This window comes from Tachysurus fulvidraco, chromosome 4, assembly GCF_022655615.1.
Source record: "Tachysurus fulvidraco isolate hzauxx_2018 chromosome 4, HZAU_PFXX_2.0, whole genome shotgun sequence".
NCBI classification, from domain to species: Eukaryota; Metazoa; Chordata; class Actinopteri; order Siluriformes; family Bagridae; genus Tachysurus; species Tachysurus fulvidraco.
In genome coordinates this window covers 13,673,552-13,689,403 of record NC_062521.1, presented here as the reverse complement: position 1 = coordinate 13,689,403, position 15,852 = coordinate 13,673,552, and the positions used below count along the sequence as shown (strand labels likewise).

At 38.9% G+C, this 15,852-nt stretch overlaps 1 protein-coding gene across 2 annotated transcripts; it reads right to left on the bottom strand.

The window, feature by feature from the left end:
- Positions 1-288: 288 nt before the first annotated feature.
- Positions 289-14,694, bottom strand: vwc2 (von Willebrand factor C domain containing 2). Of its 2 annotated transcripts, none has more exons than XM_047811948.1 (4): positions 14,329-14,694; positions 12,221-13,051; positions 9,817-9,946; positions 289-1,346 (listed from the first exon to the last, which is right to left on the bottom strand). In XM_047811948.1, the coding sequence occupies exons 2-4, from the start codon at positions 12,866-12,868 to the stop codon at positions 1,195-1,197; spliced, it is 930 nt and encodes a 309-aa protein (XP_047667904.1). In that variant the 5' UTR covers positions 12,869-13,051; positions 14,329-14,694; the 3' UTR covers positions 289-1,194. The 2 variants fall into 2 exon arrangements, with proteins under 2 accessions (XP_047667904.1, XP_026997835.1); XM_027142034.2 differs by having other exon boundaries at positions 12,221-12,950; positions 14,329-14,662.
- Positions 14,695-15,852: the final 1,158 nt, after the last annotated feature.

The following is a 15,852-nucleotide window of genomic DNA, read 5'->3' as shown; positions in this document are numbered from 1 at the left end:
GCTGCTGAGCTACTTTGACTTTTGCAGGTGAACAGGGCTTACACCCATCACCCAGCTGCTGATGCAATCATCGAAACCTTAATTTAGTTTCAGAGAATTGCAAGAAAGCCGCGATCTTTCAGAAGTAACAGCTGGGTTTCATCCAGACCTTTGGACAACTGAGAATTTAGATTACTTTTTTTTTTCAAAATCCCCACATTTTTCCAAAAAAAAAAAAAAAGTCAACATACTGGGACATCATCCCCAGTTAACCTGCAGAACCATTAATGTTTAAGGCTTACATGTTAGTTTACAGTGTAACTTGATTTATTTGAAACATGGAAACACAAATACAGAAACATTTTCTTGTTAAAATGTACTTCAGTTCAGAGCACAAGAAAAACCTAAGATAGAAACATCATAAACAGCTCCTATTTTTCCCCTTTAATTTGCTGAAACTGTTATCACATCCATTGTGCTGTGTAACATGCTGAGAAGTGTGTTTATCATTTGATTGCTGGCTACAGCTTGTCTTCCTGACGTCTGACAATGTTTTGCCTTCATCCGCAGTGACAGCTGTTTATTCTGTATACATTCTAATAAGTAGCACTAAATTCTTACCCTGTTTTATATATATATATATATATATATATATATATATATATATATATATATATATATATATATATATATATATATATATATAACAACATATCAAAATCCTGTAGCTATAAAAAAATATAATTTAACTGTAAATCAAATTTCCTCCTGTCTTCGCAATTTTATCAGTACATATGTAAATAAATATCTTTTTTACACTAGTTAGAAATCTCAATACAAAGTCAAAGTAATAATATAAGTGAATTGATCCCCCATGCCCCTTGCTCCAGCTTGTGAATTATATAACAGTATCAGGAACACAGCACTTTACATGACACTTTATGTCATATTTCAGGCTCTGAAACGGCATGAGGAATGTAGAACAATGTGGCCTGGCCACTAGCCTTTCTCTGAGGCTAACTAACAATGCTACTGAGGTCAGATCATGACGAGCTGTCACTGACAGTCATGACAGATGTAATCCCCCCAAATCCCACCAGTGTGCGTGAGGCTCAATGCTGCTGTTGGGCCGTTACAGAGCCCAGCTGGGCTGCGTCCCCCAGATTGACAGCTGTCTAGGTGAAGGCTGTTTTGTAGTGTAAGCTGGAGGTATCCCTAGCTCCGCTGGCACTCGTTCCTGCTACAGGTGGCCTGCCGTTCAATGCGCCAGGTACCTTCCTCGTACGTGCAGTAGCAGATGGTGCAGTCGTCAATCTTAACCTCACGGCCTGCTGGGATTACTGCATTGTCCGCATAACAGTTGGGTCCTAAATGCACAGAGAGATGAAAAATAGGCAGGCTCACTGTTAAAATACAAAGAGAAATTAACCTTCATATAAATCCATTTGTTTACTATGGAGAGGAATTCATGTTATACTGAAATACAGTCGTTGTAGAAAAAGAAGAAGTGCCCTTCATGCATCACAGGCAGAAAAGTGCTACAATAAGAAGCAACATGGAGATTTAAAAATAACAGAGCTAAACAAAGCTCATTATTTTTCCTTTTTGGTTGAAAACAATAGCAATGAAATGCAATATAATGAATCTTGGTTGTGTTCAGGATTTGAGTTTGTCTGTCTTTGTGACATGTGGTAAGTATTATTTTCTCCAGCTCTTTATTTTTTGAAAACTAGAAAGAGAAATGGTTGAGAAAACTTTGTTTGTAGATCTGTTGTAAGAAACACATAATAGCTTGGAGACACATCACCAAGAGTAGAAAAAATGCTGAACCTGTTTGTCGCTGATTGCAGCCCAAGCAATGTCACTGAACTGTTTATCAACCTATCCTCATATTCTGTAAAGGTTTAACAAAATGCAGTGATGTGCTCAGCGTTTAGCTCTGCCCCATTTAAAGCACAGCAAAATGTAATGCAATATAGCTGCAATATAGTTTAAATGCAAATTGTTACATACAATGCAGGTCTTTAGAGATTGATGAACAAGATTCCAGAGCCATGACATGTGTTCCTTTCTGTGGCTGTTAATGGGGTTTTAGCAATAGCAGTACAGTTCGGAATACCTTAATAGATAAACATTAAAATGGTTTTAGTGTACAATGTCCATTTCTCCCTTCCATCTGCTGATGTACATAAATGCAGCCTGAATGATCTCATTTGCCCGCAGTCCTTTTGTGTTCTACTTCAGCATTGCCTCACACAGACAGCAATCAGCATGGAAATGGTCCTCTTGGGGATCTCAAAGCAAAAGCGTTACATGACAAAACATACTGCTCAGACACTGGAGACCTCAGCCTCAGGGTTTACATAAAACATGATCACATTACAATGTCAGACCAAAGATAATTGCTAGGAAGAGAAATTAAGGTGTAAAGAATTTATGGATGTGCAATATAAAGACACCCCTCCCCATCTGCCTTATTGCAGGATATGCTAAAGAAATAAGTAGAATGTTACTGTATTAAACACACTAATCACCACACACAGCGGGTCCATAAGTATTCAGACAGAGACTCAAATTTTGGGATTTTGCCCCTGTACACCATGACGATGGATTTTAAATGAAGTGTAGGCTTTCTGCTTTAATGGCTGAAGAAAAAACGTCTTCACAACATCAAGTCAAGAACACTCTTGAAGAGGTAGGCATATCATTGTCCAAGTCTACAATCAAGAATCACCTTAATGAATGTAAATACTGAGGGTTTACAGACTGCTTTAAGATGCAAACCACAGGCATTCAAGAACTGAAATGCTAACTTACACTTTACTAAAAAGCATCTGCAGTCTGGCCAGTTCTGACAACAAGACAATTTGGACAGCTGAAACCAAGATTAACTTAAGTGATGGTGAGAGAAGGATCCAAAGCATACCACATCATCTGTCAAACATGGCACAGGCAGTGTTATGGCATGGGCATACAGTATGTATGGCTGCTAATAGAACTGGGTCATGGCTGTTTATTGATGATGGGACTGCTAATAGAAATAGCAGAATGAATCCTTATGTGTTTAGAGTTATAATTTTCTGCTCATGTTTAATCATATTCTGCAAAACTGATAGGACAGCACATCACAGTACAGAGAGATAGTGACCCAAAACATACAACGAAAGCAATCCAAAAGATTCCATAGGCAAATAAATGAAGTGTTCTGAAATGCAGAGTCAGTCACCCAAACTCAACCCAACTGAGCATGATTTTAACTTATTGAAGACAAAACTAAAGAAAGAAAGACCCACAAACAAGCAACAGGATGCTACAAGCTACAACTCAATGGGGGGAATTACATTTCTCCAAATTCTTTTAAGCCTGTGAAAACAGAGAGAATATGTAAAAAATGTCTATGAATCCTAAACTGTTGCATTTCAAATCCACAGTCTTTACAAAATTAAGAAAATTGTGTCACTGTACAAATACCAATGGACTCAATATACTGTACGTATGTAGAATGCAAAACCATTAAATTTTTTATTTTGGGAATTTTATCACAAGGAACTATACTAATTTTTTATTTCTGAAAGGCACATCAGTGACAAAGGTCTAAATTTAGACATTTCAAGAACATTTTCAGCTACTGATGAAACAAAAAAAGGGATTTCAGCTTCCTTTCTTTGCTACCCTTGTAAGACAGATTGGCTCTGATACCCCTAAGACTTTCTGTATGGCTGATCAAGAAGTTGAAATGATTCAAGGGAACTAGCACATAGAACATGCTGCCATTTTACAGTGTGTGCTATTTTGCCCTTTTAAGCAAAAAAAAAAAAAAAAACTCTTTTTTTCCCCTGTAAATGACACATTCACAAAATGCCATTTTAATTGCCTCTGACACTGGGCCTGGGCAACAGGCATTCTTTTCTTTTTTTCACAGCAGACTGATATGCACCAAGCCTAGATATTAGGCTTTTCAGCCTCTACAAAGGCATTATCATAGACAGAAGTGGTGCACTCTCGGGGATATAGGTGCATCAATCTGCATGAATATTTAGTTGATGCTGTCAAAACGTCAGTGCAGTTGTATTTATAATCATTTCAATCTGAGTTTCAGAGTCCCTTCTGAATACCAAGTCTGTTTATGGAAATGACAGTGTCATTTCTGTTCCATCAAGAACATTTGCATCCCACATTAATCTCTGACTCTGAATATTAGTTAATTTGACTTCTGTAAATTTAACTGTTACACAAAAGATGATTTTTACATGTAAGTGTTAAACTTTCAAAACAATGGAAGAGATACTTGGAATTTACCCTTATCCTAAAACCAAAGCAGCAGTGTAGGGGTTAGACTCAAAAGGGAATGCCATTAGGCACTTTTGGCACATTCAGGGATGAGTTCCATTTCCCTATGCTTCACCAGTAATTGAGATAAAGAGTAAAGGAGGAGAAAAGCTTGATCCCTGAAAACGGTATGATCTTTTATACCTCATTAGAGCTCATGCTCTTGAAGAGAGCCCAAAGCACAGCAAATGAACACTGCACTCAGAATCACAGCAAAAGATCTCTCTTTAATGCAGTCTTTCAGCACACATGCATTATAAATGCAGCTAAATGACCTTGCTTTGTAGTGCAGGAAGAAAAATGAAGTTTGGTTTTCTTTTTGGTGGTGTCGGGCTATGGGAAGAGAGCAATGTATTGCTAACACATTAATTAATTAATTAAGCTATTATCATTAAAATTCACATGTTGCTCTGGATTTTTGTTATCAGTTATAACCAATTAGCATGCATAGATGGCATAAAATCTTCTTTTCCCCTTATGACAAAATGCAAAGTACGGGAAATTAGAATATTGTCGGATACATTGCTTTAAATATTAAAACATGATCCCAGGTATTTTGATCATGACATGATTTTTGGTACCAGATTGAATGATTTGATTATTTATATAACTGCTGATCTCCTGAGACTTTCATGCACAATCTTTTGAGTTTACTTAGAATGGTGCAATAAAGAAAAAACATCACGTGAGTATCAGTTCTGCAGATGGAAACCTGGAGAAACGTTATCTCATTGCACTGTGTACTCTGTCAGCTATATATTGTTAAAATTACAACAAAATCTACTTGACTTGAAATGCCATGTTGATGAGAGAGATTAACTGAGAATATCCAGACTAGTCAAAGGAGAAAATTCTACAGTAACCACTGCAGTGGATAGAGACTCACCAATACTGGACAGATGAAGACTATACTAGTGAATTTCTGACAAATTGTAATTTCTGCTAAGGCACACAGATGGTAGGTTCAGTATCTGCTACCAACAGCATGAATCCATAAAATAACAGCATAAATCCATGTACCCAGATCCATGGAGGTGGTATAATGGTGTGGGGAATGTTTTCTTAACACAGTGACACTATCATTGCCTGAGTGCCACAGCCTGTTTGAGTTTTGTTACTGACCATGTGCATCCTGTCATGGCCACAAATTGACCATCTTCTAATAACTCCAACATGATAATGTGCCATGTCATAGATCAAAATTAATCTCAAACTGACTTCATGATCATACAGTAACAGTGAGTTCATTGTTCTTTAGTGGCCTTTCCACTGAATCCAGACGAACACCTTTAGGATGTGGTAGAACAGTAGATTCACAGCACAAAAGTACACCTGCTAATACTGAAGAACATTTTCCAACAAATTGTGTACTCCATTCATGAAGAAATCATGCTATTTTGAGAGCATAGGGAGGCCCTACCCAGTATTAGTATAGTGATGAGTGAGTGTATATTCCATGTGCCCAATGTGATGCCTACAGCACTCATAATGAACCCTGAGAAGCCTGTCATAATTTGCCGTGAATATTTTACCCAATCATCTACGTATCTCATTTGAAAACATGAGAGCTCCTAATCCCCAGAATTGTGGCCTCTCTATCTGCTATTCCACAGTCTGAAGGGCTTTCAGCTCTCACTCGGCCTGTTTACTACAACCTGCTTGGCTTCACGGTGACCCCAGTGTCTAAGCTCTTCAAGAAGAGCGCCTGTTTTTCCGTGTGTTGCCAAGGCGATGGCTCGCACGACGCAGGGTCGCCAAAATGGAGTGCACAGCAGGGAAATAGGCAGCAAGACTGTGCTCTTTAAAAGCTTCTACAACACCATGCTGTGAGCTCCTGTTATGGCACAAGAGGAAGACATGTTCTGCCTGTGTGGTAAACTAGTTAAAAAGCATGTCAGCATCCAATCTGAAAGTATCTTATTTATGGTTGTGTTAAAACTTGTGAAGTTGTTATATGTTTGACTTGATGCACCCAGTTATTCAAAATATTAGATTTTTTTCCTCCTTCCAAGACAGAGTGACATTTCTGGCACTACACTGCTGTGCCATAAATGAAAGAAAATGTTTAATGTCAAGTCTTGTATTTAATGACAGCCTGTGAGTGACTAAAAGCACAGCCTGCATGCTAGACATGATTGTGTGAGTGTGTTTGCACCTTTACTTCGATTCCCAACGATGCTGCCGCTCGCAGATGTTCTTTGATATTCATGAACAACTGCCTGTGGTGGATGTTACCAATAGCACTCACTTTCATCTCAACCCCATGGCACTTCCTCAAGTGTCTCCCAGCATACCGCCTCAGCAACACATCCCAGGGGCTGCACATAATGCTCCATTCAGCAGTCCTGAAAAAGACCTAAACCTCGCCTCTTCATAAGCAACAAATGGCGACATCAATCCCCTGGACTGCATTCAAAAATCTCTTTGCTTTTCATGTTTTAACACCCACATTAAATAAATGATATTTAGGTGAATATGATGCAATGTCCAATGCCATGTTGAAGGCTTTCAGGAAGCTAAAACTGTTTTTGGTTTAGCTGCACTACTTTTTTTTTACTATTAGCCTGCCCTGGCCACAGGAGAAATAAAAGAAATGATAAAATAGCCTAATAACTGTGAAAATGATAGATATATATATATCCCCTTTGAGTTGCCAGCTTTCTGTGAGACCTGATATAAGCTGGCCAGACTGTGTGCTCAGCATTGACTGGGTGCATGATTATGATTACAGGAGAACTGCCAGCATCCGGTTTATTTACTGATTCTCCACAGCGCCTTCCCATTTTGTGTCAAGTCCACGATCCAAAATGAAGATGACACCTCCAATTTCTTCTTTTCTTCACCAGCTATTATCATTTCATTCAGAAGACATTCCATTTTTCAAAAACCCCCAGACTGAGGGCTCTCATTCTTGTAACCAGACCAAATGAGTGTCAGCCAGATGATAATAGGCTCTTAATGGCTCAAATTAAACAGTCACACTGACTCTGTTTGACTAAGAACTATGACAAACAAAAGATGTGCACAAAGTAAGATATAAGGCACTGATGTTAGGGTGGTGCAACGCTGATACTTATTAGGATTCCAGACTAACTTAGAGCTGCTTTACAAAGCTGCCATCCTGTAGTGTCACAGAAAAAGGCTTTGAAGTCTTACTTCTGATGTGTGTAAATCTCAGGAGGTCGGAGCATCTGCCTACCTATCACAACACATCTGTTCCAGACACTTTGTACCCGAGACCTCTGCAACACAAGCCACGAAAATTATACCACACTTAGCAGATACTCCAAACATCAGGAAATAAAAAGAAGTGCCAATGTTTTATATAAAATGTGGTTTAAATGGAATCTGAAAATTATAGAAATCTAATTAAAACTGACTCAGCAATGCATCCTTCGCCAGAATGTTGTCACATTTCTGACTATTTTATTACAGAATATTTTACTATTTGTAACACATTGAGTTGCTCACAGGGGAAGCACAAACTTTGGCCTTTGCTTTTTGTTATTCTCAGCTGCATGTAGACATCCTTAAATAATTATGACCTGACCCTGGAACAAAATTTTCAACCTTTTCCTCCAGATCTGTCTCCTCTAATGAGTGTGCCTGTGGTGTTGCAGGTGAGTTGTTCTTCACAATCGACTAGCATCTAGACCTGAATCCATGTTGGTCCTTTTCACATGCCAATCAAATTTGGATGAATTGTTCAAAATCCCCACCTTCCCAAATAAGCAGTTTCACTCGGAAATACGTCAGACTGCAGAAAAAAGTGCACTTCTATTTTTATATCGCAACACCTAGTAAGCACACTCTGAAATGAGGTGGTCTTGTGAAATATTGTAGAATACCAGCAACTGTAATTCTCTGCAGAGAGGAAAGAGTTCCAACTCATCTTAAAAGCATAAATCCTGACCGCTTGAGTGCACACACTGGCATTTGTTCTGCTGTGTTTGGTGCTTCAATCTTAATACCACCCCTGTTCTTGTTGGCATTTGCTTTTCTGTTTCATGGGCTCTATTTCAATGTATTCAGATATTCTGCTCATCCAAGCCAGGCTTAACAAAATTCCTCTTGATTCATTTAGATGCCTCCTTAAAATAATGGCCTTCTCTAGTTTATTGACAACTAAGCACAGAACTATAGATGCCAAGCCTGAGATCCATATCCTGAGTTGTCATCCTGTTTTGCTGAAGAAAGCAACATTGCTACCAGTGCCATGTTAGATTAGGATCAGTGAAGAAGCACAGGGAGTACGAACTCCCTATAATCTCTGATGCTGCAAACTTTCCCCAAAACACTGTAATGTGCTCTGATTCTGCAATCCACACTCCCACCAACCCACCCACCCACTCATACACATACTCATTTTAATGCAATGTTCAGGCTTTTTAGCTCATTTTATTAGCCAAATTGCCAGCAAGCACAGCCCAGGAAAGTAAAAGTGCAAAGACAAATTTAAAATTTTCACTGAGAAGACAGTATCCTAGCACTGCAGAAAATGGAGTCTTTTCTATTCTCGGCACTTTCCCAATTGAGTGGTTTTCCGTAGCCTACTCTACAGTTTTTTTACCAGACAAATAAAGTGATAACATTGGGGGGGTTTTTTTTGCTCCTTTTTGTGTGTGTGTGTGTGTGTGTGTGTGTGTGTATGTGCAAATGTTTAATCATCAGTGGCCTTGGGCTGGTGAAAGCAGGCACTGAAACACCTGCTAGAGTTAATCACCTCATCTCACCTTCATAAATCAGGCAAAGGAACTCTGATGGTTCATTAGTGCAAGTACTGGTGAAAGAACATCTCCATTTCATTAATGTTGCTAATGGAAAACAGTATCAATTTTTTTTTAAAACTTAATGCATCTGCAGATTCAAGTTTTTCATTGTCATGCAGTGAAATGATAGCTTACAAAGAACCTAGTGCTTTTTCACCCTAGAAAAATCATTAGGTGTTTTCTCATTTTTGTTCACTGCATAAGGATCATCATGTTGTAAGGAAACAATCGAATGACTTTATGCTATTTATATTTCTTAAAATGAAATCTTGTCTGTGCTTTTATATGGTACCCAATTCATTATTTAATCGCCCGGTTGCATTTTAAGGACGAAAGAAATCTGTAGCAAACACATTTAATTTAACATCATGACATTTCACAAAAATACTTTATTTCATTGAAACATCTAAACCTGTTAAGTCATCTAAATGTAAAAATTTAGTTTGTCAATTTATAAATCCACATGCATAGACCACTCATGGTAAAGAGACACGCTTCTATCATGCTGTCTTTCTTGTGAACTGTGAGGGGAGGTAATTGAACGTATTGCAGGCAAGTCACTGCAGTCACTTCTGAGAAGTGATTTTCACTTTGCTTATAGGAGACGTGGAGACTCAGGGGGTGTGAGGGGAAAAGGTAGAAATAAAGAAGGGGAGAGAGATAGACCAAGCGAGATTAAAGCAAAGAGTGTAAAGAAAAAGAAAGAGGAAAGGGAGGGAGCAACAGATAGGAGACTCACCGCTTTTGCACACTGGGCAGCACTGGTCAGGCTCATATATAGGATCCACACACTCTGTCTGCGGGCAAGCCGAGACAGAACACAAAACCTCCCCACTGGGTTCACATCGGCATTTCTCACATGGAGATACCTAGATACATAAACCCACATAAACATTACATACGTACACAACAAAGGGTTTACAAAGTGATACAGAACACACTGTACATTAATCCAAAAGAGGATATATTTATGGAGTATGTGTATATACACACTATATAGACAAAAGTATGTGGACACATGACCATCACATCCATATGTGCCCATTCCATTACCACGGCTATTAACATGAAGTTGGCTCTACTTTACTGGGAAGGCTTTGCAAAAGATTTTGGATTGTTCATTAATAAGGTCAGGCACTTATATTGGATGCGACGGCCTGGCACACAGTCAAAGATCCAGTTCATTCCAATGGTATTCGGTGGGGTTGGCATCAGGGTTTGGGCCACTCAAGTTCTTCCGCTCCAAACTTGGCCAACCATGTCTTTATGAAGCTTGCTTTGTGCACACTGTCATACTAGATCAGGGTTGAGCCTCAGTTCTTGTGAAAGGTAACTGTAGTGCCACAGCAGACAAACACATTCAACTTTGTGGTAACAGTTTGGGGAAGAACCAAATATGGGTGTGATGGTCAGATGTCAACGTAATGTAGAAATGTTTGAACAATTATTGATATTTTATTTGTGTATCATATACTTTAGTCACAGTATAATTGAAATACAATTAAATAATGAATATATGTCAATTCACTGGAGTTGGAAGAGGGTTTGTACCATAAGATGTATACAGATGGTTAGCCTATATAAAATAATATAGGAAGGCCAGATTGAAATTTGTCAAATAAGATCTAAAATGTATATTCAGTTCTAGGACATATAGAGAGATGAACAAAGATCATATAGAGAGATGAACAAAGATTACAAAGATTCTTATACAAAAATACAAAGATTAGCTAATAAACATGCTTCTTTGTCATTTTTTTTTTTTTTTTTTTTTTTTTTTTTTTTGTTTATGTGGGTTTTTTACAAATGCAGTTTCATGATGCAGAAACTAATTCTGCCTGCATGGTAAATCTAGAGGATTATACCATGGATTGTTGATATACTGGTGTTCACAATTATGCACCATAATGCCCCAGAAAACAGCAGGCTGGTGTGGGTGTATGCTTACTTACAGGTTATGCTCACACCACTTTATTTAAGAGGCACAAAAAACTTGAAGAGTGTCTCAAGCTGAGAGAAAAATAGAATGTGTGCCACTCTCTGCCAGATTTATTTATGGCAACTTGTTGAGCATAAACTTATTCTAACTCAAATACTCTCAACATATCCTCTACTCTGAAAATGCAAATGATACACACCATCCGTCCATAAGATAACAGCAGTTCAGGGTCTTCATATTATGCTTGGTTAAGTAACCTCTGCCAAGACTCTAATTGTTAAGGTTGCCCTTTGCATATGTATTAGGATTACTAAATACAGCCCCTAGATATTGCCTCTTTTTGAAAATAGACTTAATTTGTGTGTGGTGTTGCAGAGGTCTCTAATGATAAGGCAAAGAAAGGGCAGCACATGAAAAACATGAAAGCATGAAAATAAACAGAGGCATAACAACAGGTAAAAACAACAAGCAGATACAAATCTCTCTCTGGCCAGTGACTCACAGTTCAAAAAGAATAATTGGTAGAACTGATACTGCTTCCTCACCTCATGACACAAGTGCTGCGTCGGAGGAAGGCTTGTGACTAATCAGCAAGCACTGTCATATGGATAACCACCAAAACGTGTCCTTCTATTTTAACATCATGATTTGCATCTAAATAGCAGCTCTGGGATTACAGATACCATTAAGATCATAGAACACCAGGGAAAACAATAACACCCTCTTTCTATGGGGTTATTCCAAGTGGACAAGAATAAGATTAAAAAAGTATTTGATGAATGTTTTGATGAATACAAAGAAAAAGTAAGAACAAGAATGCAGCACATTTTTGTTCTGTTGCAATCAATAGTGAATCAAGAATTGATGTGCACATATTAGATTATTTCGACTTGACTCCACCAGAGCACAAAAATTCAATTCACCTTTGTGATGAACAGACATCCAGGGAACCAGTGGTGTAATGTGTGTGGCATATGGGCTGGCAGTCATTTCTTTCTACCACAAAATTTACTATAGATATCGGTAGAACTACTGTATATAGTTTAGTAATAATGTCCAGTGTAAACTGAAACTACTGGAAATGTTTGCAACGTCAAGTGATGGCAAAAATAAAAAATGCAAACGACTGTTTACTCTTTAGAAGAACAAATTTCAATGGTTATAAAGCAGTGGAATAAAATAAAACCAAGTGGAATGGTCTAACCTTGAACTCCTCCAGTGATGTGTAAGTCTTTCCTCTGAATTCACAGTAATTCTTCTGTTCCTTACACTGAGGACAGCATTGGCTGGTGTCCACACGCAGACAACGAGGGTGGACTTTTGGACACTCTGGCTGGTCACACAGGGGTCCCTCATCCGTGCACAGGCAAGGGCATGTGGAGGGTCCAGGAGTAAACTTTTCACCAATGGCAAACACAAACCCTGTCTCGTCCATGCATCCCTTGCCTCTATAATCAGGGTATGCATACTCGTCAGTGGTGTCCAATGAGGCATTGGCCTCTCCTGTTGGATCTTCATCAGTTTTTCTTACAGAGTTCTGCTCAGTCCAGACCTCTAGAATCTTTCCCTGAAGTTTAGATCCTCGCTTTAAGGAGCTCCAGGTGGGTTTCATTTTGCTACTGCTTGTCTTGTTGCCTCCTCTCACCCCTTCTAGTCCTAAACTATCAATGTCCTCCAGGCGCTGTTGGCCACTGGGGTTCACCTCGCCCTGCTTGGAATGGCTTAGTGCCCACTCTAGCCGCTCCCTTTCCCCTGCCTTGGGAACTGGCACAATGGGATTGCCCCATGTACATGTCTGTATGAGCCAGGTTAGAACGATAAGTCTTGTTGTCATGGCAATAGAACACAGCATTTCTTCTCCCCACCACCCGCAAGGTGGGATGACACCTGGGCTTACATATCACTCCTCACATGGCAAACAGGATTAGACTCATCTGCAGCAAAATAAAAACTTCAACTACTCACCTTTTTAAAACAGTCATTATGAAACATGATGGACATCCACCATGGATTTTACCCAACTCCCCAAGGACTGCTATGGGTATATTCAGCAAGAACAGCAAAACAGTTAACCAAAATCAATAACACAGTAAATGAATAAATCTGAAGTATTAATGTACTTCCCAAAGCAATCTAGAAGTAATATATTGCACTTATTTAAACCACATTTTTATTGATTTTACTATCCATTTATTACTTGTGATTATGGTGCCTGAAATAGTTTCTGTCAGAGTTGTTTCTGTTCATAGAACATGAAGGAAATGGAAATGTGTTAAATCGCACAGAATTGAGTGCCATCACACATAGTGGAAGCAATCTTCCAGTTGCACCTTCACACATCGGTGATAGACACAAAAGTAAATTGCTTCAAAAATTGGAGGGCTGGATCATCAGCTTCTCAACCCTTCTTACCAATCCTTTACTCTCTGTCATCTTACAGCCAATCCAAGAAATTAAAGCCAGTTTGGTGAGTCAAGAGGAACAAGTTTGGGAACTGGACCTGAATCACACTCAGGCAGAGGTGACAAAATAAAATTGTGATTTCTAGAAGGCCGAATGGATGAAATATCACCAACTAATGAAACTTTATCAATCGACTTTACACAATATGTCAGTCCGTCGGTTTAACACGAGGTTTAACAGTCATGCTCCTCGGGTCCCATTGTTCTGTACATTTCAGTGTTTTCTACCATCAGACCTCACTTCTCAGCTCGTTAACATCCCTTCCTGAGATTCTGTTTGGAAGGAAAAGCTCAGATCTGCAGTAATACAGAAACAATAGCTGGATAAGAGATAAAGAGCCTGTTGATGCCCAACACAGGTGCACAGGCGCTTCAGAACCTCACCATACTAACATCTACAGTGGGAAAAGCCTTTGTATAACTCATCTCACTGACTTAACAGCAGTATAACAATTTAGACTGTGATTCCGCATTAACATTCCGCTGTCTTGACCACTTTGCGGCTCGCCCACAGACTTTAACAGCGTTTTATTTATTTATTTATTTATGTTAATACCCAAAGACTATTGAACACAACGCGCAATACAGAAGCCTGTAAAATCTCTAGCATTTCTTATTTCTCTTTTAAATCTCCCTGCCAGTGTTGGCATCCAAAATAAAAACTATTTGTCCAAATGAATTGAATTATTTCTTTTTCACGGTGGCTATATTCCCTAAAGAAGCTGTTTATATTCTGACAAACTGAACAAAGTCCATATCCCACACATTTAACTTAACTGTGCCCTTTAGGAATGAATACATTCATGCAATAACATACACATCATGCTATTTTGGATGTAATGATGAATACCTGTAGGTCTTTCGAGGAGGATTTTATTTTTAAAGCTCCTTGGTTCGTAAAAGACGAGGATTTAATCCGCGCTCTTTCTATTCAGGTTTCTGAGCATCTCCACAGTGTCTCCACTACACACTGTGCATGCATACATCTCCTAACGGCGCTCTCAAACGCTGGCCAACCTTCCCAGCAAATTCTGTGTTGCCAGATCACTTCGTGTTATCCTCGTTTTCGAATAAACGTCCCTGAACGTCAAATCAGCGTTGTATAAAAGAGAAGCGTGTATAATTACGTATTAGTAATAAAATAATTTTAAATAATACCAGATTACACGGTGTCGTCCGAATGCTATTTAAAAATAGACACGTTTTCGAGTGAAAATAAAAACAATCTGGCAACACATTAAGTGTCGGGGTTTGAGGCTGAATGGCTGCCTTGAGGAATAAGTTGAGGCTGAGAGAGAGAGAAGAGAGAGAGAAGAGAGAGAGAGAGAGAGAGAGAGCCAAAATGCTGAAACGAATGCTAGGTTTTAAAACTCATATTAGCGTAAAAATCAAATTTTAGGCTTGTCGTGGTGTGGAACACATTAGTACGTTCTGCAGGTTTGGATGTAGGCTATGTCAGCTAAGCAAACCTGGGTGGTTGCAGTATTTTTCTACGGTGAAGTACATTCACATTTACAGCCACTGGAAGAAGACTTTTTTCAGAATGGCTCAAAAACCATGCAGTTTTACACTTGGGTTTTCCCCTTGTTCTCTGGTTTAAACCTACCTTCTGAAAACATGCCACTTGAAATTTCCCATAGCTCTGTGTGTGTATGTGTGTGTGTGTGTGTGTGTGTGTGTGTTGGGGGGGGGGGGGGTAGTTGCCCTGCAATGAACTGGAGTATGTCCAGGGTGTATTCTCATCTTGCACCTACAGTAGATACATAACCTGCCATGACTGAATTGCACTAGTCCAGACTCAGGATGACAAAGGGATGAAACGTCCACCTGAGTGGCCTCCGTGAATAGAAACGGCTTCTTCTGAAGTATCAATTGAAATGCAAAAATGTGAAAGCGGTAAAAACCATATGAACCAGGCAATGTGTATATAAATGTGTATATGGGTGCATGAAATCCAAATGCCATGTGGCACCATCACAGAGAATGACAAAATAATTTTTGTTTTGTTCTGACACTGTTTGGATTAATCAACAAATATTCTTATGAAGAGAGGTGATGTAATGTGATGTAGTTTTGCATGTAGCAATTATGAGAAGGTAGTGTGAATATGTGTGATGTTCTATTATATAGTTCTATTCACACTGGATAAATACCATGGGCAGTAAATATCACCCAGATACTTTTGCACATGTGCAGAATCACAACTGTGTTGCGCATGTGCAGAATCACAACTGTGATCATTGTATAACTTTAGCATGGAACGACTTATGCTTCTTGTTGAAATCGTTTGAGCCACAGTCAACAATGAGCTGATTTGGCATCAGTGAAAATGTCTTCACTTACTTTTCCAAACCTTTCCCAGATCTGGTACACC

Excerpts from the sequence above, each read along its gene's own strand:
- vwc2 (XM_047811948.1), bottom strand. The coding sequence starts at position 12,868 with ATGCTGTGTTCTATTGCCATGACAACAAGACTTATCGTTCTAACCTGG. Across the intron at positions 9,947-12,220 it reads CATCACTGGAGGAGTTCAAG|GTATCTCCATGTGAGAAATG; the intron begins GTTAGACCATTC and ends TTATGTATCTAG. Across the intron at positions 1,347-9,816 it reads CTGCCCAGTGTGCAAAAGCG|GACCCAACTGTTATGCGGAC; the intron begins GTGAGTCTCCTA and ends CTGTGCATTTAG.